General features: G+C 40.5%; 1 protein-coding gene across 14 annotated transcripts in view; it reads right to left on the bottom strand.

The window, feature by feature from the left end:
• The window catches only part of FHOD3 (formin homology 2 domain containing 3), a 546814-nt gene that overhangs the window by 141235 nt on the left and 379664 nt on the right, over positions 1–25915 (bottom strand). For 13 of the 14 annotated variants that reach the window (XM_055080580.1, XM_055080572.1, XM_055080570.1 and 10 more), the window contains 3 exons: positions 15956–16090; positions 11367–11417; positions 5430–5644 (listed from right to left, as the gene is read on the bottom strand). In XM_055080580.1, coding sequence (XP_054936555.1) covers positions 5430–5644; positions 11367–11417; positions 15956–16090 — 401 coding nt within the window. The remainder of the gene's footprint in view (positions 1–5429; positions 5645–11366; positions 11418–15955; positions 16091–25915) is intronic. The other variant, XM_055080573.1, reaches the window with a different exon arrangement.

The following is a 25915-nucleotide window of genomic DNA, read 5'->3' as shown; positions in this document are numbered from 1 at the left end:
CCAATGTTCATTGCAGCACTATTTACAACAGCCAGGTCATGAAAGCAACCTAAATGTCCATCAACAGACGAATGGATAAAGAAGATGTGGTACATATATACAATGGAATATTACTCAGCCATAAAAAGGAACGAAATTGGGTCATTTGTTGAGACGTGGATGGATCTAGAGACTGTCATACAGAGTGAAGTAAGCCAGAAAGAGAAAAACAAATATCGTATATTAACGCATATACGTGGAACCTAGAAAAATGGTACAGGTGAACCGGTTTGCAGTGCAGAAATTGAGACACAGATGTAGAGGACAAACGTATGGACACCAAGGGGGGAAAGCGGTGGGTGGTGGTGGTGGTGGTGTGATGAACTGGGCGATTGGGATTGACATGTATACACTGATGTGTATAAAATTGATGACTAATGAGAACCTGCTAAATAAAAAAATATAAAATAAAATTTAAAAATTAAAAAAAAAACAAACTTTCCCAATGCCATTCTGTGCCTTATCTTTACTTAAGTATACTTCAGTAAGATTTATACTTTGCTTTAAAAAAACTCAAGACTATTTAATGTTTTAATATTTGGTACAAGAAAACACATTGCAGGCAACTGTCGTTCTCTGTAGGAGGAAAAAAGGGAAAGTTTTTGCCTTTTTCCATTTCTTAGAGACAGAGAAATGGCAAGCAGAAAAACCCAATGATTCGTGAAGGCTCTCAAAAAAGTTCCACAGCAGGTTTTGCAGGCAGGGCCTTGGCCTTGGGTTGAGTTCCTAAGAGATTCTGTCTCACTGACCAAATGGCATTAAGTAGCAGCAGTCAGGTGAGTTATGGGGAGCTGGGGCAGCCCTGAGTCATAGAACCACAAGGAATCTCGTTTCCTGCCAATTCATGAAATACTAGACTGGAGGTGTCCAAAAGCTTTATGCAAGGGCACCAGCATGCATTAGGCTGATGATTGACGCTATTCCATCGCTATCGTGCCCTTTGGAAATAGGATGCCAGACGTTTCTGATTTCTGCCATGTGGACTGGGTAACCTAGGAGAGTGTCTCTATACCTGAAGGAAACTGAAAACATGTTACACAATGAAGGTGACAAAGATGCTCAGTCAATGACTGGTAACAATGACAACAGCCATGATGACAAATGAAAATGATGAAAAATGATTATTCATTTAAATAAACTGATAACTATATGTCTGTATTTTATTTCCAGGTGTTAAGATCAGGAAGCTAGAGGAATTATCGTATTTACCAGTACTTTAAATGTTTGGATCTGTGAGAGAAAATATTAGTATACCATGTCCATAATTTCTGTAAGTGCCTCCAGCTGAGTGCTGGTGAATAGGCCATGGCCATATAAGCCATATTTTATATCTCCAGGGCCAAACAATGAGATATTTGGAAATATCTAGGAATTGATTACAGGTAGAAAAAAATCACTGTTGAACATATTTATCCTTGACATAAAATTAATAGAGTACGGTAAAAACTTTAAATGCATCTCTAACATATTATTTCTGTGTGCAAAATAGAGAGTATTGAGCTAAAAATAAGAAAAATAGGGCTTCCCTGGTGGCGCAGTGGTTGAGAGTCTGCCTGCCGATGCAGGGGACACGGGTTCGTGCCCCGGTCCGGGAGGATCCCACATGCCGCGGAGCGGCTGGGCCCGTGAGCCATGGCCGCTGGCCCCACAACGGGAGAGGCCACAACAGTGAGAGGCCCACGTACCGCAAAAAAAAAAAAATAATAATAAAAATAATCTAGCCATTATGTATGCTTTCATGGCTATATCAGTGAATGAAAGCACCTTGTAAACTCTTGGAAGCAGCTTCCTTTTACTGGGAAATGGTCACTTCTCTCCATTTAGCCTCAGGAGGGACTCAGGTATGCAAGCCAGGGAGCCTGGAAAGAACACAGCTCTAGCCTCCACAGAAGGCAGTTCAACCTTGGGACACCCTGCAGGGACCATCTTCAACCTGGTTTTGAGATGACTGGTTTTCTCCACTGTGTTTCCACAATATAGGTTACCTAGATCTGACACCCACTGGCATGATAGGTTACCTTGCTGTATTGACATCACTGTGGGTCCAGAGATTATCATTATCTTTAATCCTCAGAATAACCTCCTCAAGGGTCACATCGAAGAACTCTAGCCCAATAAGAACACAGTGCCTTTTTCTCTAACTAGTGAGAATAACTTGTTTCCAGAGTCATCTATAAGTTTCTTAAAATAATAGGAAGTAAACTTATTATAGAAATTCTGATGGATACCACCAGGGCTCAGAGAAAATAAGGAAAGGGTAATTAAAGCAGTGGATGAAGAGCGAGGCCCTTCCATGTTTACCTAAAATGGGGGCTGTCTCGGTTAATTAGAGCACAGTGAAAATGAGAAGACACGTATATGTTTGTTCATCACTTGGGCCTGATAGTTTCACACAAAGGAAAAATATTCAGACCATCACCACCAAGCTTAGGGACCACTGGGACAAATGCGTGCTGTGAACCACAAGAGGGCCAGGTGAAAAATAATTCAAGCACACGCTGACTTGATGGTGGGAGCACTGGTATAATTTACACAAAAGTTACAGCTGGGAAGGTTTTTGGATGAAAGATCTCACTAGATGGCACATAATGCTACAGGTATTTTACCATTAGCCCTCCCCTCTTTGTAAATATATTTTGTAAGAGAAAAGGTAAAGAAAGCTTTAATGTTTCCATATCTTCTGCTATCAAAAGTTCTCCAGAATCCAAGTAAGCACTCACGAAGTGACCTTTAACCCTGAGGTATATATAATTCAGGAACAAATACCTGCTTTCTCTCTCTTTTTTTTTTTAACAGATATAATTCTGAAATGTAGATCACAATTTTTACAGATACTGGGGAGAGGGTCAGCAAGGGGATGGCATGGTATTCAGGGGAGAACCACCACAAATGTCATGGCACCATGATGCCCTGATAAACGGCTTGGTTGGACGTCAAAGCAGTGGTTTTACTCTCAGCATGGCATCAACAAGATCTGAAGCACATCTTCCATCTATTTGAGCCTCAGTAAAACACGGATAATAGCATTTCCCCTACTTACTGAGAGGCACCACAAGGTATTAAATAGTAGCATTTGGAAGGAAGGCACTGAGCACTACAAAAATGTGAGATGAATTATTAGCGTCTGACTCCACAAGGATAAAGAGTGAAAAAGCGAGTCAACCCCCGGCATGTTTGGCCCACGTGCCAGGTGTTTGGTGCAGGACAAACATCTGGATGTGTGATTATATTTTGTATTCTTCCTTCAGCTGTTAGAATATTCTAAATATTAGGGATCGGCAAAAAATTACTTTGAACTTTGAAAATGGGAAAAGTTTAGACTATTAATTGGGAGCTGGCAGAATTCTTCCAAGAATAACAAATCAGGCTGAGAAAAACCTTTCTGTCATATATACAGAAAGGCTTCTGTCATAAGGGCAAAGGCTCCAAATCAGAAGGAAGCTTCAGCGGTTCTCTTTGACAGCATCCTCTTATAGCATTTCTTCTTCTACCCTTAGAATTTCCAGTTGTATGATTCAGTTATGTATTAGGACAAGGTGTTAGAATACTTTGCTGGTTCCAAATGATTTGGATGATAATGAGTTAACATATGATGGACAGCACTTCTAGATTCTACAAGAGCCACTGCTTCCCCCCTCCCCCCAAGGAAAAAGCAAACCTCAATGCTATTTTATTAATTTGTAATTATGTCTAAATTGAAGCCCAGTATTCCTTTTTCTGATGCAGATACCACTTATGGTGTGATTTCAGTCAAACATTTTCTTAGTCTCTATTAATCCCTTCTCTGTAAAGGAAAATGACATTTGCTATTTCTCTCTCTGAAAGCACACTGAAATAACTTTATTTTCCCCAAATGCATATTATGTATACACAAAATCAGTATTTTCTGTGTTCTTACTGAAGTTTAAAATATTGTCTTTTTAATGGGATAGGATGGCCTCAAGTTTGACTATAACTGTACAAAATGCTTGAGGAAGTGTCTTTTTGCCACAAACATCAAGCAGATTAAAAATCTTGAGGACAAACAATATTTACAGATACTGACAATTCCTTCTCAGCTTGGGGCCATTCTGTACTTCACAGTTTGTACAAAACCATTCTGTAAAGTGTTGCAGATACAACTCTTAGAGTTAAAAGTCCCAAGATTAAGTCCTGAGCCACAGCTTTGCAGGGGAATATTTTTTATATTGCCTCTGGAAATACCACAATTTAGACAGAGCAGTGATATCAGACAGAGTAGGGAAAGCACATTGCTGTTACAGAGCAGTCTGTTTTCCTGATTTGCAGAGTCTTAACATTTTAAGACTGACATTACTCATTATGACTGAGCCATCTGCCCAGGACAATCTTCCGTGGCTCAGGGACCAAGAGTGACTGGATGTGATGGGAAGCTGGGGTGCAACCAGCCTGCTCAAGCAGATTGGGCCCTGAGGCTCAGCGAGCCAGCAAAGAATTGGACAGACAGGATTATTCCATTACATCCAGTTCTGCTGAGGTCATGGAGTCCTGCCTTGTTTAAATTAGACTTTACGCCATATTTAGTCAACCCTCATAGAGTTAAAAGTTTAGTGTCTCTGTTGTCTTCAGTTGGCTAAGTCTACATCAGGCTGCAAGCCATAACACTCAATTAAACCAAACAGTTCTGGCGGCAGCGTTAGTCAACATGCAGTGTTAGGTGCCTGTAGCCGAGAACCATCCTCCCCGATAATGTGAAAGAAAACGGACCCACAATTCGCAGAGCCATCAGGAAAACTGCGGAAGCTCCAAGGCTGCAGTGCACAGTATCATTGTTTTTCTCCAGATAAGCTAAGACGAGAGGGACTTTCTCCAGGGAGAGCCTGTCTGGCTGCACACAGGCATCTACACCCACCCCACACCATGTGCCAATCATCTTTACTATACGCTATTTTCTTTCTTCTTCAGTATTTAACTTCTATTTTCACGAGGACCACATTTCTTTGCTCACTTTGATTAATTTTATCCTCCATCAGTTTAACTTAAACCAGACCAATAATTCTTATGGGAGAAACATTTAAAAGGGGTCACTTTATCAGGCAGATCCAATAGATAAATAACATGCAAATTAGAGTAATAAATTAATCCTAACTTATTACCATGTGAATTAGGATTAAATGTCAAAGTAGGTCTTATTTTTGGCATTCTCCCTTTTCGATGATCACACGTTGCAATCCTTACAATAAATAATTTTGCTTTAGTAAGTGGCTCTGCAGACCCCTAGTTATTAGGGACAGCTCAGGTCACAGTCACCCCCAAAGCCTCCCATTAGTTGCCTCTCCGTATGAGTTTGCACGTAGGAATGGTTACTGCTGCCCAGAAGAAGCCTGTCTGATGTTAATGAACTCATCAGTTCCCCTCTACCCTGCACTCACCTTGGGGATGCTGAGCTGTTCCTGGGGAGGAAGATGATACCGTGAGAGCCTCTTGTGAGTCTAGAGATGAAGGGCAACGGCTCAGTGGGGCGGGTGAGGCAGGGGCTGCCGGTGAGGTCAGGTCCAAGGAGAGGTCAGCTCTGCCCCGGCTCACACTCCGGCTTCTCAGTTCCTTCTCATGCGCCTCAGCTGCCAACTGCTCCAAGTATTTGTATCTGAAAGTTAAATTCCAAAGGGTTTCCGTAAAAAGAAAGAGGAGCCCGTGGCTGATGCTTGTTTATGGATGAAACACCTGCAGAGTGAGCTGGTTTCCTGATGCACAGAGCACAGCGCAGGGCTGGCTGGAGGGCCCGTCTGCCAAAAACACCCAGCAAAGCCAAGATGCTAATGATTAAAAATCCTGCATCATTCATAACCAAACAAACAGGGGGAAGTGGCAACATCACAGTCTCCAGATACTAGATCACTGCTGCAGAATCCTATTTTGCTCTTTTAGGAAACATTTGTACCAGCAAGCAAAACAGCAATAATGACCATCAAAAAGCCCCAGCAGTGACAGCTGAAAACCACACTCCCTCAGAGCTCGCAGCTGTGAAATGCGAGGGTGCCTTGGTGCAGCAGAGAGGAACAATGCCCCAAAATACCAAAAGGTTGTTGGACGAAGCCCTCTCTGGATTTCTGAACCTGCTTCAATGCTAACAGCAATGTGGCTGGAATTCACTTTGTTCTCTCGGTGTCGACCATGGAAAGTTTTTTATATTCTAAAATATTTCTGAGTAGGACTCAGACATCCAATAGCTTGGACCTGACGTCACATATAGTTTATTCATCAAAGTCAGTTTAAAAGAACAAAGATACATCTGTTTTGCATTTCAGGCAGGCAGAACCCAGTAACTGTTTATTAAGACCAGCTACCAATCATCTTCCTCATAGTGTGCTTTATAGATCAGACCAAAATAACTTTGAAATATGTGCCTCTTCCAGATGTCTGCTAATTTTACCCACCATTATTTGTTCAGGAATAAATTTATGAACTCAGCTGTAGCAGGTTTCTGACCATCGTACCCACCATGAAACTTTGAAACAGCTTATTCCAGACCCTCCCTCACATCCATCCAGGTTCACTGCTTCAGTTTCTTCCAGTGGGCAAGCCCCCACCCCCAGACACTGCACACCGCACTTTTACTTCAGCCTGATAAGAAAGGCAGAGTGCACAAGTAAAACCTTTCAAAAGAATGCATTTAAAAAGCACGCGTTTCTTCGTCCATCCTTCGGAGGGCGTGGCCCCCCGCGTCCGTAATCATCACCCCTTCTCTCTGCCGGTCCCAAGGCAGTCAGTCTGCCCTTCAGGACAGGCTCGCACACGCGTCTCCCTCCGGGAGGCCTGCCTTGACCACCACACCTGGAAGTGATCCTGGCCTTTGCCTCTGAACTCATGTCGGATATGTAGCCCATTCAACTCAGATGGCATTTTACATTTACTGCCTGGCATATGTAGTCATCTTTTCACGTGTGTAGGTCTGTTTTCAACAAGCAGATAATAGGATTTTTGAGACCAGGAAGATTACCATCCTTTGCTCTTTGCTTCGGCACTGTGCATTCGTTGGCCGACGGGAAGCAGGCGAAGTGTGCAGTGAGGGACCTGCCAAGCAGTAGCCTACCTGTACGTCTCCCTGCAGCCCAGGGCACCAGGGGGCAGAGCCAGCTGATTGCACTTTCGTGGGGAGTGAGTGTACTTTCATGGTGAATCTCTGATAAAAGACATGGGACGGATCTGCATTTACAAACGTCTGTGTCACCCTTACCGGGTGAAGCTAGACCCAGAAAGAAAGCTTTAGAAACTCTGGACTTTCCTTGCCAACAATGTCACCCCTCGAAAAGCGCAAGAGGGACCAAAAGGAAGATATTTCTGAACTTGATTCAGACCAGCAAGGAAAAACCACCTGGCTGTGGAAGTGACAGGAAACGTGGAAGAAAGTGGTCTTGAGGGCAAGAGTCAGAGCCCATATTTTAAAAGGTCTGGGGGCAAACGGAAGGCCAGGAATGCTGTGAGCCCAGGAGGAGTTCCTGAGCACAGGTGTCCCCACATGGAGTTCAAGCCGTCTGCGACAGGATGGGGGACAGGAAGGAACAAAGTGCAAACCAAGGGGCCTACACATGTCCAGGAGATCGGAACCCTGGAGGAGGGAAACAGTGCCCTAACAAAATCAGAAGGGTCCAGGGAGAGAGGTAAGAAAGCCTCACACAAAAGGCTTCAGGCCAGGAGGACAACCCATCACTAACCTCCATTCAGCTGGCCCGGCCCTGGACCTGGCCTCTCCATTCCCCTCCCTGTGGGCAGCCAAGCTAGCAGGTATGTACTGGCAGCCAAAGGGTTCACCCCATTTTCCGGGGGACCCCAGGGGTGGCTCATCCAGGTTCTGGGTAGATATGACTTGAAGACTACTCCTGTGCACCCCTCGGCTCACAGATGTCATCCTTGAGGATCCTTTAGACAGGGGGAGAGTCAGGGGGTTAATCTGAATCATTCCGAGGATGTTTACATGGTAAACAAAAATGGCAGGGGGAAGGGGCATGGGGCCTTATCAAATGGGTAGAAATTTTCAGTTCTACAGATAAAGAGTTCTGGAGGCTGGTTGCACAAATACGTGAATGTATTTAACACTACTGAATTATACACTTAAAAATGGTTAAAACAACAAATTTTATGTTATGTGTATTTTTCCACAATTAAAAACTTTAAAAAATGGCAGGGGTGGGGAGACCCAGGTGTCAAGAACCACTAAATCTTTCAGTGTTCCCCCGAGATGGGCCAGAGTGGGGAGGGTAAACGGGCGTGCGCGGGGAAAGCCAGGCTACCCGGCATGGAGAGCTATCTCCCACAGAACCTGGGGAGGAAGCTGGACCTATGTCCCAACCTTCCCTTAGACAGTGACTCTAAGTGGTACTTGATCTAGGAGCCCGCCAGCCCATCTGATGACTGTCACATCTCTGGCTGCCTAGCATCACCACCCCCAACCCACAGACTCTGATGTAGCCTCCCAGGTACAAAGCACTGGATTTTCTATACACAGACCACAGCCCCCCAAAAGACTTTTTCACCTTTGCTACCCTTGTTGAAACAGTCTCGTTGTCCTGCCTCTGTCCATGTCTTTGTCTTTTCGTTATTTATTAAATATTCTGTTGTGTGCCTGTCATGTGCTAAAAACTGCAGTAGGCACTAGAGATTTAATTATACACAAGAAAAACCCCACCTTCTTGGCACTCATACTTCAGGGGGAGGTACAGAAACAAACTTTGGCATGAGCTCAATACCCACCAGGGTTGCAGGTGGCAGGGCCAGTACTGCCGTCAAGGGAACATATGATCATCTCTTTTCGCAGGGTCCGATAGAAACCCTGCTTGACTTTCAACTACACCGACTTACTAATGACTCTTCCTGCCACCCAACTACTCGGAAATTCTACCTTACATTAAATCAAAACCTGGCTCCCTCTAAGTCCTACTCTGTCCACAGACCGTGCTCAGAACCCTCTCTTACTGCTTCATGATCACTTTCATGCGTAATTTCCCAAATCCTTGTCCAGTCCCAACTTCCCCCTTGCACTCTGTCCTCAGAACCTGTTTCCCATAAGGTACCTCCTCTCTCCATGTCCCACTGTCTCCCTCAGACTACTCTCCACCCTGACCCCCACCCCACTCCAATAGTTCCCAGCCTGCATCTCATCCCTTACCACTCCTAAAAAAGGATTATTCATGAATGTCAAGTCAATCAATATCAGAGAGATTCTCTCTTATAATACTTTAAAAAATTAGAAACAGACCTAACAGAAATTTACTCTGGGTCTGCACCATTATCAATAAAACACTTTGCCTGAAATTATGGAATGAGATGACATGAAATGAAATTTTAAAATTAAAAATTAAATCCATTACCCCTCAAAATAGCAAAATGACATTTATCTCGTTACACTCGATGATACGAACCTCAAAAACCCTCTGCTATGCCTCTTGCTGTCTTTTTGAGTCTTTGCATTAGGGGTAAGAGTCATGGGACCAAACAAACATGAAGAGTTAGCGTCCTCTTCCATGTCTCTTTCCACCTCTGATCTCCATTAGTTTTCCCATCCATTTCCAAATTCCATTATACTTGGAAATCTTTTCTTTTCCTGGCTTAACAGGAACTCCCAACTGCTTTCCAACAAGGGATAAAAGTATATCTCCCTCACTTCCATCTTTACCAGGTAATTCAGGCAGCCAACTAACCAGGAAAAGTGGCTGGTCCAAATCAAAGGAAAATGCTTGGCTGCTTCCCCAAACCTCTGGGGGAAGGAGGTTTGGGGAAGGAAGGAATCCCCCGTGGAGCCATGGAGAGCCCACTCCTGCACCAGCTAAGAACGCCCAGGCAGATGGGTGGTGTGGGGCTGAGGACGGAGAGCAGAACAAGAAGGGAGAGAAGAGGAGTGGAAAACTCCTCTGCATGAATTTTCCAGGTATAAGTGATGCTCTACTTTGGGGAAAAGAGCAGTAAATAATACTCGGAAAGAGGGAGTAGCCCTAAGTGATTTGGGAAAAATTCGAGGTCAGTCTGAATCAGCTCAGACCTTGACACAGCACCTGGTCAGCTCTCCAGGAGCTTTGAGGACTTGCCTGTGCAGACATTACATGACAGTCAAGATGTCCAAAAGTTCAAAAAAGTGCAGAATCTGGTGGGGAATCTAAAAAATAAAATTTGATTTCTTAAACCTGGGTATACGTCATGTCCCCCAATGTCAAAAACAGGTACTAATTAGACAAAAAGAAGTCTCTTTGTTTCTTTGCCAGCATCTTTCACTCTAAACTTGCTGTCCACAACTGATTACCAGGATGGCAATAGTCTAACAGAAGGCCGGAATTAAAGCAACACCATGGTTTTGTTTATGAGGCTGACGTAAGCATCTAATTTTTAAATTGAACACAGGCAGTATCCACCTCTTCCCTGCCTCAGACTGTCCTGATCTATTTAGCTGATGGTGTCTAAAAAATATTAGCACAATTCCACTTTTTATTGGCATAATTCAGAGACTGTTAGGTTCCTGACTGGCTCTGGCATGAACTCAGCCTTTCAGCTCCATGCAGTAACCCCATCTGGTGGTGGAGGGAATAACTGCAGGCTGTACAATGCTAGGGGGTAAACTTGCCTTTTGCTGGTCTACTTCCAAAAACAATTTCCTGTGCTCATCTAAGTTTACCAGACACTGAATACATTAACTTGGCATGGTTTAATGGGATTCAAAGTATGTTGCTATTGAAATTAACATTGAAATGGTTTACAGCTTAAATATTTTAAAGCTGTTGGTTCCTTTGCTCATTTATTCGACACATCCTTCTTAAGTGCCTGCTATGTGCAAGCCCTGTGGCAGGCACTGGGACACCAAGGAACATCAGGTATGGTTCCTGCCATCCAGGAACTGAGTACAGTTCAGTAGGAAGACAGGCAAATGATCAGGCACCTCCATGGAGAGTCTCAGGAGGGTGTGGCACCCCAGCCAGTGCATGGCATAGTGTGTGTGCTCAAATATTTGTTGAAGAAATGCTGAACAAGTGACTTGGAAACACACAGGAGGGACACCTAACCCAGGCTCAGCAGTGGTGGTGCAAAGCATTTAAAATGTATACCATATGCCAATATGCCAAACTAATATGCTTATTTGGTGAACAGTTTTGGAGGAACAGACACATATCTCACACCATGGTGGCACTAAATAATAAATCTGTACTTCCTTGGAAAATTGAGATAACCAGGACACTCTATTCTGCATAATGCCAGGTACCCAAGGTCTTAGGTGTCTTAGGTGAAGCTATTATATTTTAATTAACACAGTCTCCTCTGCATGCTTGGTTGAGTGCAAAGTCACGTGCCATTTGGTTACAATGGGAAAGAAGAGATATACAAACCTTTCTTCTCTTGCTTGTCTTTGCTCTTCTCTTTTGTCTAAATATTCTCGGCTAATGGAAATATGCAGAAGAAACAGAATGGGGGAAGGAAAAGAACAGAATTAGATGCTCATAAAATTGCCAAGAAATTATTAACAGAGTATATAATGAAAGCCCACTATCGTATCAGAAATGGAAAGTGGTTGTCACTGAATTTTTAAAAAATAAAGGCTATACTTTAAAAGTACTAAATATAATGAGTTTTCTACAAAATCACAGGGATGAAAACATGGGATTACTGGATTCATTCAGAGACTTTGCTAATTACTCTTCAGAAAGAAGACTAAGTATATGAGGGGAGGGGAGATGAAAACATTTTTAAAAGTTAAAACAATTCATAAATAAAATATGGCAATGACAAGCAAGCAATAGCTTTCAGAAGTGATTAACACACAATCAAGCTCTGGTAACTCCCCAACATTCATCTCAAGAATTAAATCTGAGTGGGCCCAAGTGTCTTGGCCATTTTGTGTTGCACTCTACAGTTTGCACATTCCTTCCAGGGCCCAGGATTCTTTCTCCGCATCCCTCACATTCTCGGTTTCTAAGCAGGGATCACTGGAAGCTCTTGCTTTGTGCATTCTCTCTTGTCTTTATCCACAAGATGTCCAAATTTGTCTAATTTTAATGTTTGTTTTTCTGTTCCTACTGGAGAGGTTCCAACTTGAATCTAAGTTTAAGACTGTGTGGTCAGTCACTTCTCAGTTAACCATTTGTTTTCCTGGAGAATTCTGACATCACAGTTTTCTACCTCACAAGGTAGCTTAAGTACTCCACCCCTCTGCGCACTGATAACTGGATATAAAGGGGTAGTAAGTCAGAGCAACTAAAGCAGGTTAGGAGGGGGAGAAAAAGCAACAAAGACACAAATTTGTTATCATTTATAAACATCCATTCTCATCACTTACCACACTAGAAATAGTATTTCCTGTAACCCAGGAAACTTAAGATCATACTCGACAAAAATAACAACAGATAAGCATGCTTTGCAAGGAAAAAAGCACAAGGATCATGATTAACTTAAATCAATGAAGTGGCTGATAAAGGATCAGCCATTTGGGTAATCCCAGGGACTACTCTATAAAGTTTTTCCTATTTCCTTCTTTGAATTTCTTTTCATTCACATCCTCAGATTTTCAGAATGGAACTGAAGTCATCATAATTAATAGTTCTCTGCAGTCTTTACCGATGATCAGCACTCCTTTCTGGACAAGGATTATTTTGCCAGGGTCTCTCTATGCTCTTAAATGACGAGTGAGATCCTTTTATGACCAAGAGGAAATAGTGAATAGCTATGAACGTGATCTCTGAAGATAGGTTGCCCGGGTCTAATTCTCACTCTGCCAACATGTGTGCTGAATATATATTACAACACACTCTTGTCCTATTCTTCTGGGACTTCAAAGATATAAATACTAGATGTATTGTTTCACAGGTCCATGAGGCACTGTTCATTTTTTTCAATATTTTGTTTTGTCTTTCAGATTGGAGAATTTCTGTTGTTTTAACATCAAATTCACTGACTCTTTCTTTTCTCATTTCTATTCTGCTGTTGAAACCATTCAATGAATTTTTTATCTTGGTTATTGTATTTTTCAGTTCTACAAGTATTTCCATTTGGTTCTTCTTCTTTTTTTTTTTTTTTTTTTTTTTTTGCGGTACTCGGGCCTCTCAGTGCTGTGGCCTCTCCCGTTGCGGAGCACAGGCTCCGGACGCGCAGGCTCGGTGGCCATGGCTCACGGGCCCAGCCGCTCCGCGGCATGTGGGATCTTCCCAGACCGGGGCACGAACCCGTGTCCCCTGCATCGGCAGGTGGGCTCTCAACCACTGCGCCACCAGGGAAGCCCTGGTTCTTCTTTATATCTTCTATTTCTCTGCAGAGACTTTTCATTTGTTTCCAGAGTATTTCTCTTTATATCTTAGAACATGTTTATAATAGCTGCTTTAAAGTCTTTGTCTGATAATGACAACATCTATGTCCATTTGTGGTTAGCATGTTTTGATTCTCTTTTCCTTTAAGATTTTTCCTGCTTTTCTATGACAAGTTGTTTTGGATTGCATTCTGTACATTTTAAGTAGTTTATAATGAGACTCTGGGTCTTATGTAAATTCTATGAAGAATCTTGATTGTTTTCTTTTAGCAGGCAATCAACTAAGTCAAGCTCAGCTGGCAAGTTCTGACTGCCTTCTGATATTGGTTCCAAAATTAGCTCAGTTTTCAAATATTTTTAGTGCTATTCATATCAGGCCCTTATATGCACCACCCAGTGGCCAGTCTAGGACCTGAGTGTGTTCCACTCTGTACTTAGTTCTCAAAGCCTGTGGTATGCTGTTTAGGTCCTGAGCCACATGTGCATAAAACTAGAGATGATCTCAGGATTGCTCTCTTGATCTCTCTACTCTTTGTGACTTTCCCATCATTTTCTGGATTCCCTGGGTCTGCCTTCCTGGTCCTCTAGCCAGAAAGCTTGGGCTTTATTTTCCCTGCACTGCTGCAGACTTTCAGTAATTCTATCTGCATATAGGGCAATGCAGCAGGAGGACAAAGAGAGGAAAAAAAGTGCTCTTGCAGTCATGCTCTTCTCATCCCAGGAAGGGTTCCCTTCCTCAGAGTTTTAGGCGCCTGCCTGGACACTGCTGCCATCACTGTGCTTCTGTAACAATATTGCTTGGAGGCTGGGGTAGGAGAGAAGAAAAAAATAAGAAAAAACAGGAAACTTCTCAACTCTCTGACCCTTAGGAATTCCTTTTGCAGCTCCCCAGTCCAGAAAAAGAGACCTTTTAGAGCTCTTTCAGTTCACACTTGGTATGTGATTCTGAGTTTTGGATTGCTGTTGAGTACATGCCATGTGATATTGGAGGGAAAAAATGGTAAACTCTCACTGGTTTGGTGGAGCTTTGAATGCTAGTCTCCATCCCCAATTCACCTGCTCCCTTTTACAGTTCAGAGTTTTCAGAGCTCCATGCTTTAAATCTGTCCATGATTTATGGTTGCGCTGAGTGATGTGGTAGAAGAGACAGGAGGGAGTGTGCTGATTCCATCTTTCCCAGAACTGGTACCCTGTTTTAAGAGGTTTTCAATCAAAATCTTTACATGCATAAGCTAATCTCTGAATTTTCCATGTGTTTCAGTCAGATTCTCTGCTATTTGGTGGTGAAATATGTGAATCTCTCAGAAGGCACTGAATCAGGAAGCATCTAACCTGTTCCAGTGGTTTTACAAATTGGTCTTTCCAAAAGTGACAACTTCCAGAGCTACCTCATGAGAAATGGTGCATACAGGTCTGGTCTTTCCATATATCATTTCGTAGAAATCTGACAGCTCAAGGTATACCACACAATTATGGTATGAGAATGATGTTGATTTACTTCATGCAGCCCATTAGCCCCATCTTACAAAAGTCAAGATTAGTGTTTCACCCACAGACTTGGGATACTTCTTTTCATATAGTAGTGAGTTACGGTCAAGGCAAGTTCACAACTCTGCTCATGTTTTGGTCATTTCTACAATTATACATACTCTTCCTGGCTGCTGGAAAAAAGCATTATTGAACTTGTAAATCTTCATTGACAATGTTTTACATTCTTTGTAGATTTCACTGGGAGTAATCAATTGGAATACTTTTCCCAAAAAAGTGAACTGAGGAAAAAGGAAGTGGAGATGGGAGAGAAATAAAAAAAAGAAAGAGTGTGGAAGCTATGGGAGAGGTGAATGGGAAGATGAAGGAGATGGGGAAGGCAAGAGGGAAGTAGGGTAAAGATAAAGGGGACAAAAAGACAAAAGGGGACAAAAGAAGGAATGAAATGTGTAAGAAAAGTGTCCGGCGTTTTATAAAGCACTGCCCAGCTTGAACCCAGGCGAAGGGAGTGTTAGGAGGTTGACTGGGAGGATGGGGGCAACAGGGACAGCTGATTTGGCTTAAGGAGAAAAGGAGTGATGCTGGACTCAGCGGGGCAGACAGGCCAAGACACGGAAGCTGGAGTGGGCCACACCAAACAACACATCCTTGGAACTGGACAGAGACCAGAGAGATCAGGGGGACAATGGGCTGGGAGTAATCAGCACAATGTCTCTTTCTCCCCCATAGAAGGAAAAAGTTTTGCTTAAAAAATATGAAATATTGCTATAGGGAGTAAGAAACAAACCAGAAAGTGGGAAAAGCATCTTCTATTAGGCGTCCAATAGAATATGAATAAAACATGAGTAGCTTTGGGGGAAATGGCTAATTAAGACTATTAGGTTCTCTGCCTTCAGAAAGGCCTGGATAAAACCATTTTAGATGACGAAGGACCCAAGAACACACAAGTCCTTAATTGTATTTGGCTGGCTGGCTGTGCTTTCTGCCATAGGTTAAAGGAAGACAGGCCATAACAAACCAGATGGAGCCTGTTTCAGGCATAGTCCTGCTCTTCCCTGAAAACAGAGACAGCATCGGAAGCAAGCATATTAATTCCTAACCCTTTAACACCAGTATTAACCATATGCAATGGTGAAGGCATGTGATTTAATTTTCAGTTCATTCTTTAAAAAATCTTAAAATCCGTCTTACCTGAATTTGTTTCTTTCCTCCCGTTCTATTCTCTGCAACCTTTCTTCTCTCTCCTGTCGCCGCCTCTCTCTCTCTGCCGCCAAGGACTCTTGGTGCTGCCTAAAGGATGACGTGAGAAGACCACTCAGTGATGACCTAAAGATACAATGAGTTAATGTTTGATTGGCTTGTCCAGTGATTAAAAGTACTAATGCAGGAATCAGTCCGTCCTTGGTTAGAACTGAGGGTCTGCTAGTACCTAGGTAATACATGGGGAAAATTACTGAGTGTCTCAGGTCTTCTGTTTCAAGATCTTCATCTGTAAATGGAGGTAAATAACCTGCTTCATGTTCTCAGAGGACAGAAAAGCGATAATGCATACAAAATACTACGCAACATGCTTGGCATACAAGCAGTCATCAATAATGAGTGCTATTATTATCGACAAGTATTCCAGGAATATACTTAAAATATATATACATATTCTCTCTCCACACACACACACACACACACACACATTTTAAAACTGGTCTATGATAAGACTTTGATGAGCTGGAATCAACATTCAATCTAAAACTATTTTCTATTTCACGTGTACTAAAAATATTTGCCATACACCAGTTTCTCAGTATACCTCCCAAAATAGTTATGTCATCTTAAAACAAGATGTTGGGATGACAGATAAGGAGAAAAAGACAGCAATGGTCTGAAATCTGAATGCAATTAAGGAAATTTCATTCCATGTCAAGAAGCATCCACGAACATGCAGCTTATTCAGAGGATGGCACTTGACTCTGGTAATACCACACAAACAATCTGGACTGTTCACTGAAGATGCTGTGACGGGAAGGTCAGCTGTGTGATGGCCTCAGTGAAGAATCACAGGAAATGTTAAGTCAGGAGAATGGGTAGGAGAAGGCAAAATTAGGTAACTACATGGAAAATAAAGAAGAGGGTTAGCTAGGAAGAAGAGTCTGTTGGACCCCCGGGGAATAATAAACATAATCTGTTACAGACAATTGGCCCTTCATTTACTGAGGGGGAAAAAAAAAACTTCTAAACTAAGACACAAATATTTCTAATATATAGCTTGGGTAATAGCCTACTTGAATTTGATGAAAATATACCTGCCTGGTGGGGAACACAAGGTCCCCCCAGGAGAAAGATGTGACTCTTGCATTACACACATTCTGCCGTAAGTCACACAGCTGCTCTCCCTAGAAAAGGTGAGTCACCTCTGGATATCAGTCAGAGGTGGGAGGAGAAGTAGAGGGAAGAAACCACCATCCCCAGTAGCTACAGGGAGGGAGTAACCAAATCCTACGAAAGCAGCTTTTGGCAGGAAAGAGTTCTCTGCAGGAGAGAGCTCCTTTTGTCTTGTCACTTTAGCAAAGCTATATTGTAACTAACCTTAAACCAGGCACCCTCATGCCCTACTCATCTCTGGCCCAAGCATACTGTTTTAAACCTTTTGATCACACAATACCTTGCTTAACCTGTTGGTTCTTTCCTTAGATCAAAGAAGTAAAAATGAAGAATAATTAATTAACAGATGACTAAATCTTTTCCCCAGCTTCCCTGTCAGTAATCCTATGAACAAACTGTAAGAACAAGATAGCATCTAAAGAAAGATTACAAGGAGTTGACAAGCCTGCATGCAATGGGAGATGGCAATGAAGCTGACCCTCATCTCAATGATTAATTGAGATTAATCCCCCTTTTTCCCTTTAAAAATATTCATGGCTGAGCAAAATCTTCAGAGTTGGTTTTGGGACACGAGTCCACCTTCTCCCCAGGATGCCAGTTTTCTGATAAAAACAATTTTTCTGTTTCTACCAGCACTTGAATCTTTTCTTTTTAATTTTAATTTAATTTTACTTTTTAAAATTAATTTTTATTGGCGTATAGTTGCTTTACAATGCTGTTAGTTTCTGCTGTACAGCAAAGTGAATCAGCTATACGTATACAAATATCCCCTCTTTTTTGGATTTCCTTCCCATTTAGGTCACCACGGAGCAATGAGTAGAGTTCCCTGTGCTACACAGCAGGTTCTCATTAATTATCTATTTTATACATAGTAATGTACATATGTCAATCCCAATCTCCCAATTCAACCCACCTCCCCCTTCCCCCTCCCCCCACTCGGTATCCACACCTCTGTTCTCTACATTTGTGTCTCTGTTTCTGCTTTGCAAGTAAGTTCATCTGTATCATTTTTCTAGATTCTACATATAAGCGATATTATATGATATTTGTTTTTCTCTTTCTGACTTACTTCACTCTATATGACAGGTTCTAGGTCCATCCACATTTCTGAAAATTGCACAATTTTGTTCCATTTTATGGCTGAGTACTATTGCATTGTATATATGTACCACATCTTCTTTATCCACTCTTCTACTGATGGACATTTAGGTTGTTTCCATGTCCTGGCTATTGTAAACAGTGCTGCAATGAACATTGGGGTACATGTATCTTTTTGAATTATGGTTTTCTCCAGGTATATGCCCAGGAGTGGGATTGTTGGGTCACATGGTAGTTCTATTTTTAGGTTTTTAAGGAACCTCCATACTGTTCTCCATAGTGACTGTATCAATTTACATTCCCACCAACAGTGGAAGAGGGTTCCCTTTTCTCCACACCCTCTCCGGCATTTATTGTTTATAGATTTTTTGATGATGGCCATTCTGTCTGGTGTGAGGTGATACCTCATTGTAGTTGTGATTTGCATTTCTCTAATGATTAGTGATGTTGAGCATCTTTTCATGGGTTTGTTGGCCATCTGTATCTCTTCTTTGGAGAAATGTCTATTTAGGTCTTCCACCCATTTTTTTGATTGGGTTGTTTGTTTTTTTGATATTGAGCTGCATGAGCTGTTTGTATATTTTGGAAATTAATCCCTTGTCAGTTGCTTCATTTGCAAATATTTTCTCCCATTCTGAGGGTTGTCTTTTCATCTTGTTTATGGTTTCCTTTGCTAAAGCACTTGAATCTTGAGTATTGACTTTTGAGCAGAGAGCAGCCAGACCTAAGTTCAGTAACACCTATATTCTGGGCTCACTAGGCAGCTACTATAGCACCTTGGACCCGTAGGCATAGATAGAATTTTATTTATCTTTCATATAAACAAAGTCCAGACTAGCTTGTGTAACTTCTATCTTATTTAAGATACTGTTACCTATTTATTTTTCTGTTATGTACAGCCAAATCTAATCCACAATCAGAGTGGAGGGGTTTCCTATGCCACTCACACAGTGATTGAGAGAAATTGTTATGAATGTAACAGACTTGTTTAACTTGATTAATAAGTTTAACCTAGCAGATGACCATATATAACCTGGTGCCCCAAATTAAAGAAAATGCAATCTTCTCAAATACACAGGAACTATTCAAAAACTGACAGTCAATCCTGTGACAAAGTTCAAGCTCGTGAACGAACGCCAAGAATTGGTTTTCATGTGGGCTACTTTCCTAACCACAATGCAATTGAGTTAAAAACAAATAACAAGAAGATACATCTGAAAAATCCATATAATTGGAAAAATTTAAAACCTTTCTAATTAACTCAGGTCAAAGAAGAAAATTAGAAAACATTCAAAGAGTATTATAATGAAAAGACTATATATCAAAATTTTTAGGATGCTTCTAAAGTATAATGAGTGGTCAACTCAACAATTTGAAAAGCAAGAATGTAATAAATTCATTATTCTTAGGAACAGAAGAGAGCTTTCTAAACCTGACAATGGGTATTCAGTAAAAAAAAATTTTTTAACTATGGTAAGCATCATTCTTAATGCTGAAACATTCAGAGCAGTTTAACATTAGAAGTGATACAAGGATACCCCCAGAATTGCCTGTATTTGATGTTATTCTTAGTCGGTACACTAAGATAAGTAAAACAAATAAAAGCATAAGGAAGGGAAAGAAATACAATGTCATTATTTGCAGATAATATCATCTTTCTAGAGAATCCAAAAAAACCCCTACAAGTTATTAGAATTAATAAGTGTCTAGCAAGGTTTCTCAATATAAAATGTACAAATAGAAATTGTATTTTCATATATCAGCAAAAATTTACCAAGTTAACCACAAGGTAACTATGAATTACTTAATTATATGAAAGACATTTATAAAACTTTGTTAAAAGACCCAAATAAATGATAACTATATCACATTCACATATAGAAAGATTCAATACAGTTGAGATGCCAATGCCAATTCTTTTTCAATCTATACAATTCCAAATCAATTTTATTCAACATTCCAAAAGGATTTTCCATGGAACATTACAAGGTGGCTCTAAAATTTTTATGGAGGAACTGAGATCCAGGAATAACCAAGAGAATTTTGAATAAGAACAAAGTGGATCACTGGCCTCACTGTATATCAAGCCCATTCTAAAACCACAATGATCAAATGTGAATGTGGTCTTGGTGCAAGAACAGAAACATGGAATGACACAGGCTCATACACATACGGAATCTTGATTCATGATAGATGTGTCATTACTTATCAGCAGGAAGGAAATGAACTATTTAACAAATGGTGCTGAGACAACTATTAGCTATATAAGACAAAATACAGTTAGTCCTTCCTCATACCAGACACAAAAATAAATTCTAGGAAGTTTAAGTGAAAATGTAAAAAAGCAAAACTTTGCAACTTCTAGATATTAGGATAGGAAAGAATTTTTTTAGACAAGAAACCCAAAAGGGCAATCAAAAAGGGAAAATTTAATACATATGCATATGTTAAAATTTAAAATTTGTATACACTGAAAGACTAAGGATAAAGAAAAGCCACGGCCTGGGAGAAGCTAACTGTATGTAACACATATAAGCCACAAAGTATTAGTAAACTCAATACAAAGAGAACGCCTCTAAATCAGTATGAAAAAGACAAACTACCCAGTGGAAAAATGGGCAATGGAAAAATGAGCAAAAGATAATGGGCATTTCACTGAAGAAGAAAATTAAATAGCCAATAAATATATGAATGCTACTCATCTTCACTAGAAATCAGGGAAAGGAAATGTAAGCTGAACCCATAGTGAGATATTGTTTCACACCTCTCAGGTTGAAGACCGACAAAAATTAGCGCCTGATGACACTAAGCATTGCCACAGAACAAGACAACAAGAACTCCTATATATTGCTTCTGGGAGTCTAAGTTGATAAAATCATTTTGGAGAAACTTAATACATTTTTAGATATGCATATCCTGCAATCCAGCAATATATAGGTTTATACTAGAGAGTAACCTTTGCATGTGTAAAGATGAAAGACATGTACAAGAATACAATATATTACACCGTTTTGTACTGCTAATGGTTAATAATTAGAAACAGCATAAATATCTACAAATGGAATACTCTATACTTGAGAAAATGAATGAAATAGAGTGATACGGACTAACCTGGATGATTCTCAAAAGCACAATATATTGAGAGTGACAAGTAGTTTGAAGAACATGAACAGCATGCTATCATTTTTATGAAGTTTAAATACATGCAGAGCAAAACCACACACTATTTAGGGATACATGATATTTAGAAAAATATAAAAACATATATGGAAATGGTAAACACCAAATTCAGGGTAGTGGTCATCTCCAGGGAAGAAGAAAAGAGATGAAGTCTTCAATTTTATATATAATGTTCTTTATTGCTCTATAATTTCTGTAATTATCTACAATTTTCTGTAAGCCTGGAATACATTTTTAAAATTCATTCCACTTCTCTTTAATAATCAAAAGTCCTTGGGTAGACAAATAGCTTATAGTTAATATAAAATATCTTTGAAGCCCCAAGCTAGCTGAACATTAAAAGTTACGTCCAATTACAAAATTTAAAAGCAAAAAATAAGGTACCCTACATAGGACAATTACCTTAGGCGAATCTGATTCTAGCTCAGCTCCCAGCCTGCCCTGTGTAGTGGTCTTCGTAAGGATCAGCAGCTTCATCTCTTGCATTCTCTTTTCAGAGGGAGGAGAGAGAAGCTCTTGGGCGAGGAGCAAAATAAGGACCTTGCCATTTCCCCTTACGCTTCTGACTTTAATTTGTTCTTCTAAATATATCACCTTGTTTCAAGAAAACTTCATGCATGGTAACTCAATAATGGGTCATTAGTGGCTATACTAATGAGGTCACAGTGAAGCTTCTCTATATCATTCATTAACATCATTTCCTTGTTTCAAATGAGAATATTGGAGCTTGTTTAAAATTAGAATAGTATTAGAACTTGAGAAAGTAAAAAGTGTTCAATCTTGTCTAGTGGATACCGTCATTCCTTCCTGGGTGCCTCTAAGGAAGGGGAATGCAGATGATCCCCTGTCCACTGAGACGCTGCAAAGGCAGACCTCGTGTTGGCTCTGAGGCCAGTGTATACTGGTGAACACACAGGCAGGCAGCGTTAACAACACGTGGAGGCTCTTTCCTTTCAGAACTGAGATGTGAGTTGCTAATGCAAAGCAATGAAGACTGGTTCCTCTTTTCCTAAAATGCAGCAAATGCCTTCTACAATTCAAGATCCATTCTCTTGGGTGCCCTAACACAGATTCCTGTAGCAGAAAAGGGCAATTAAAGGGTCTCATGAACATGTAAGCTACTTTGGTCATACTGGGAACAAAGAATTATATATATAATATTAATAAATTAAATTTCCCTAGATCTCCCTCTACCTAGATAAGCCAAACATGTAAGAGTATAAACCCTGGCCCTATAAATCCTGTTTCTGGAAATAAGCTTACCTATAATACCAATGCTGGAATGCATTCAAACCATACAAAGGGAATATCCAAAATCATTGCTTAAAAAAAAAAAAATACCCAAACACCAAAATTCAAGCTAGTATGGTGAATTTTTCTCTTTATAAAGGCATCTTTAACAGATTTTTATCTTTCATATTCAATCTTTCAGGAAAATGCCTGTAGTGATTGGAAGTTGCTGCACTGTTTAATCTTGGCCAGTCTGGGGACAAGGTAGGGTGTAAAGGAATAAGCACAGGCTTTGGATTGAGAAAACCTGAGTATGCCCAGTCATTTTACCTCTCTGAGCCTCACTTTACATGCTTGTAAAATGGAGATAATAATACTTCCAACTCATGAAGTACTACTAGGTTTACATGAGAGTGTACCCATGAGTTTGCTTAGAACAGCGTCTGGGCCACAGTAGACACTGAACAGACATCACTTTATGTTGGGAGTCTAAACTCTATAGATGCAGGGTTGTTCCAGCCTGAGGTTCCCAGCCTCAGGGGCCAGCGTGGGCTGTGGGTTTGATCTGAACCTTCCCATCATGGCTACAAGCTGGGTCCATCATTAGGACTGCGTGCCACACGGAATGCACCTGGAAAGTTGAAGTCATCTAAGTTACACCAAAGGCAGCTGCAAGCAAATGAAGCCACATAAGAACGCAGGTGGCCAGAGGCCAGAGAGATTTTGCAAGGGAGTGGATGATATACTCTGAGTGAGAGGAATTGCAGTATTTAATCTTGGCCGTAAAAGTCTCCAGGAACTGCCCCAGAAATCCCATCTGGTTCAAGCCTCCCTTGCTGGGACGTCTGGAACAGGAACTCGATTGCACTGAAATATGGTTGATAATAATAGTTAACATTTATGGAGACAATACAGTGTGCCAATTATTTTACACAAAATGGCTCTTTTAATCCCTACAACTTCTTGTACTAAGTTCTATTATTACCTCCTTTATAGATGAGGAAATTGAGGCACAGCTAAGTTAAATTTAGGATGTAGCAGAGCTGAGCTTTTAAACAGGCCTATCAGGCCAGAGCCCCCAAATTGACCTATATTCCTTCCGTCCCCACACCACAGGTACTTAGTAAAGTACCATTCCTGCAGTACTTGCCACAGTACATGTCTCAGCTTAAATATTTATTTTTTTTCATTTCTTTCCTAAAAATGACCACTACCCTAAATTTGGCCTTCATCATTTCCATATATGTTAGTATATTTCCTCTTGCAGTCTACGTTTCTGGGCCAGATCTTATTTTCTCATTCATCTCTGCATCCTGGCACTTAGAAGAGCTGCATGACTAGTCACCTGATGAATCAATTAGATACTGAATAATGAGGATGTATCAAGTCAGAGTAATCTGTATATGTCAGTCTATATGTGTCTACATCCCCAGCCCATTCTCTAAGGGAAGACACATGATGAAGACCTGCTGAGATAATGTTTTTTGCATAGGACCCTGTGCCCCTGGCAACAGCTAATGAATACAGAGTGGGTTCCTGCCCCAAAGGTAGCTCATCCAAAGGCAAGATGTCTAGCGGTGTGTGAGGCTTCTGGTGTAGAAAGTCGAGCTAATCATAGTAGTGCGTCCAGGACTTTGAACTGGAAAGCAGTGAGAGAATATGTAGTTGAGAGAAGCAGAAGCCAAAGGGTCAGGGAGCATCAGTTAAAGTTGTAAGAAGTAAACTATTGGACTAAACATAGCTCTGGTCCTGCCTAAAGCTAAAAACATGAGGCCTGCAGGATCAAACTTTTATTTTATTTTTTATTTTTTTTTGGCCACACTGTATGGCATGTGGGATCCTAGTTCCCTGACGAGGGACTGAACCCGCACCCCCTGCATTGGAAGCATGGATTCTTAACCACTGGACCACCAGAGAAGTCCAAGGATCAAACTTTCTGAATGAATCACATCGTAGAACAAAGCTCAAGAATATTTATAGGAATCCAAAAAAAAAAGATAATTTACAAGGTGTGGCATCCACTAAGAAATGACCAGGCAGGCAAACAAGGAAGAAAATACAACCCATAAACAAGAAATAAAATCTATCAATTGAAAACAATCCAGGAATGACATAGATGATAGAACTAGGTGACTAGAACATTAAAAGTTATTATGACTATAGTCCATAGATTCAAGAAGTTAAAGAAACTATGAACATGTTAAGACATGAAAGGTATAAAAAAGAGCCCAGTTCAGATGATCTGAATAGACATTTTTCCAAAGAAGGCATAAAGATGGCCAAGAGGGACATGAAAAGATGCTCAATGTTACTAATCATCAGTGAGATATCACCTCACACCTGGCAGAATGGCTATTATCAAAAGGACAAGAAATAACAAGTGTTAGCAAGGATGTGGAGAAAAGGGAACCCTTGTTCACTGTTGGTAGGACTATAAATTAGTGCAGCCATTATGGAAAACAGTATGGAGGTTCCTCAAAAAATTAAAAACAGAACTACCATATGACCCAAAAATTCCACTTCTGGGTATTTGTCCAAAGAAAACAAAAACACTAATTTGAAAAGATATATGAATCCCTATATTCATTGCATCATTATTTACAATAGTCAAGATGTGGAAACCTAAATGTCCACTGATGGATGAATGGATAAAGAAGATGTGGTATATATACACAATGGAATATTATTCAGGCATAAAAAAGAATAAAATCTTGACATTTGTGATAACACAGAAGGACCTTGTGAAATAAGTCAGACAGAGAAAGACAAATATCACATAATTTCATTCATATGTGGAATCTTAAAAAAAAACAAAACAAATGAACAAACAAAACAAACTCATAGATACAGAAAACATATTGGTGGTTGCCAGAGAAGGGGGTGTTATGAGTTAGACAAAATAGGTGAAAGGTATTAAGAGGTACAAACTTCCAGATATAAAATAAATAAGTCAGAGGAATGTAATTATAGTCAATAATGCTGTACTTCCTATTTGAAAGTTGTTAAGAGAGTAAATCTTAAAAGTTCTCATCACAAGAGAAAACAATCGTAACTTTGTATGTTGACAGATCATAATTAGACTTATGGTGTGATCCTTTTGCAATGTACACAAATGTTGAATCATTATGTTGTACACCTGAAACTAATATAATGTTGTATGTCAATTACACTTCAATTTAAAAAACGAATTCAGTGGTAAAGGTGATTGATACTTGAGAAAAAAAAAGTGTGAACTTGAAGGCATAGAAATGGAAACTATTCAAAATG

This window comes from Physeter macrocephalus, chromosome 19 (assembly GCF_002837175.3).
Source record: "Physeter macrocephalus isolate SW-GA chromosome 19, ASM283717v5, whole genome shotgun sequence".
In the NCBI taxonomy this organism is placed as follows: domain Eukaryota; kingdom Metazoa; phylum Chordata; class Mammalia; order Artiodactyla; family Physeteridae; genus Physeter; species Physeter macrocephalus.
Note: the sequence above shows the minus strand (reverse complement) of the source record. Positions and strands in the feature narration are given on the sequence as shown.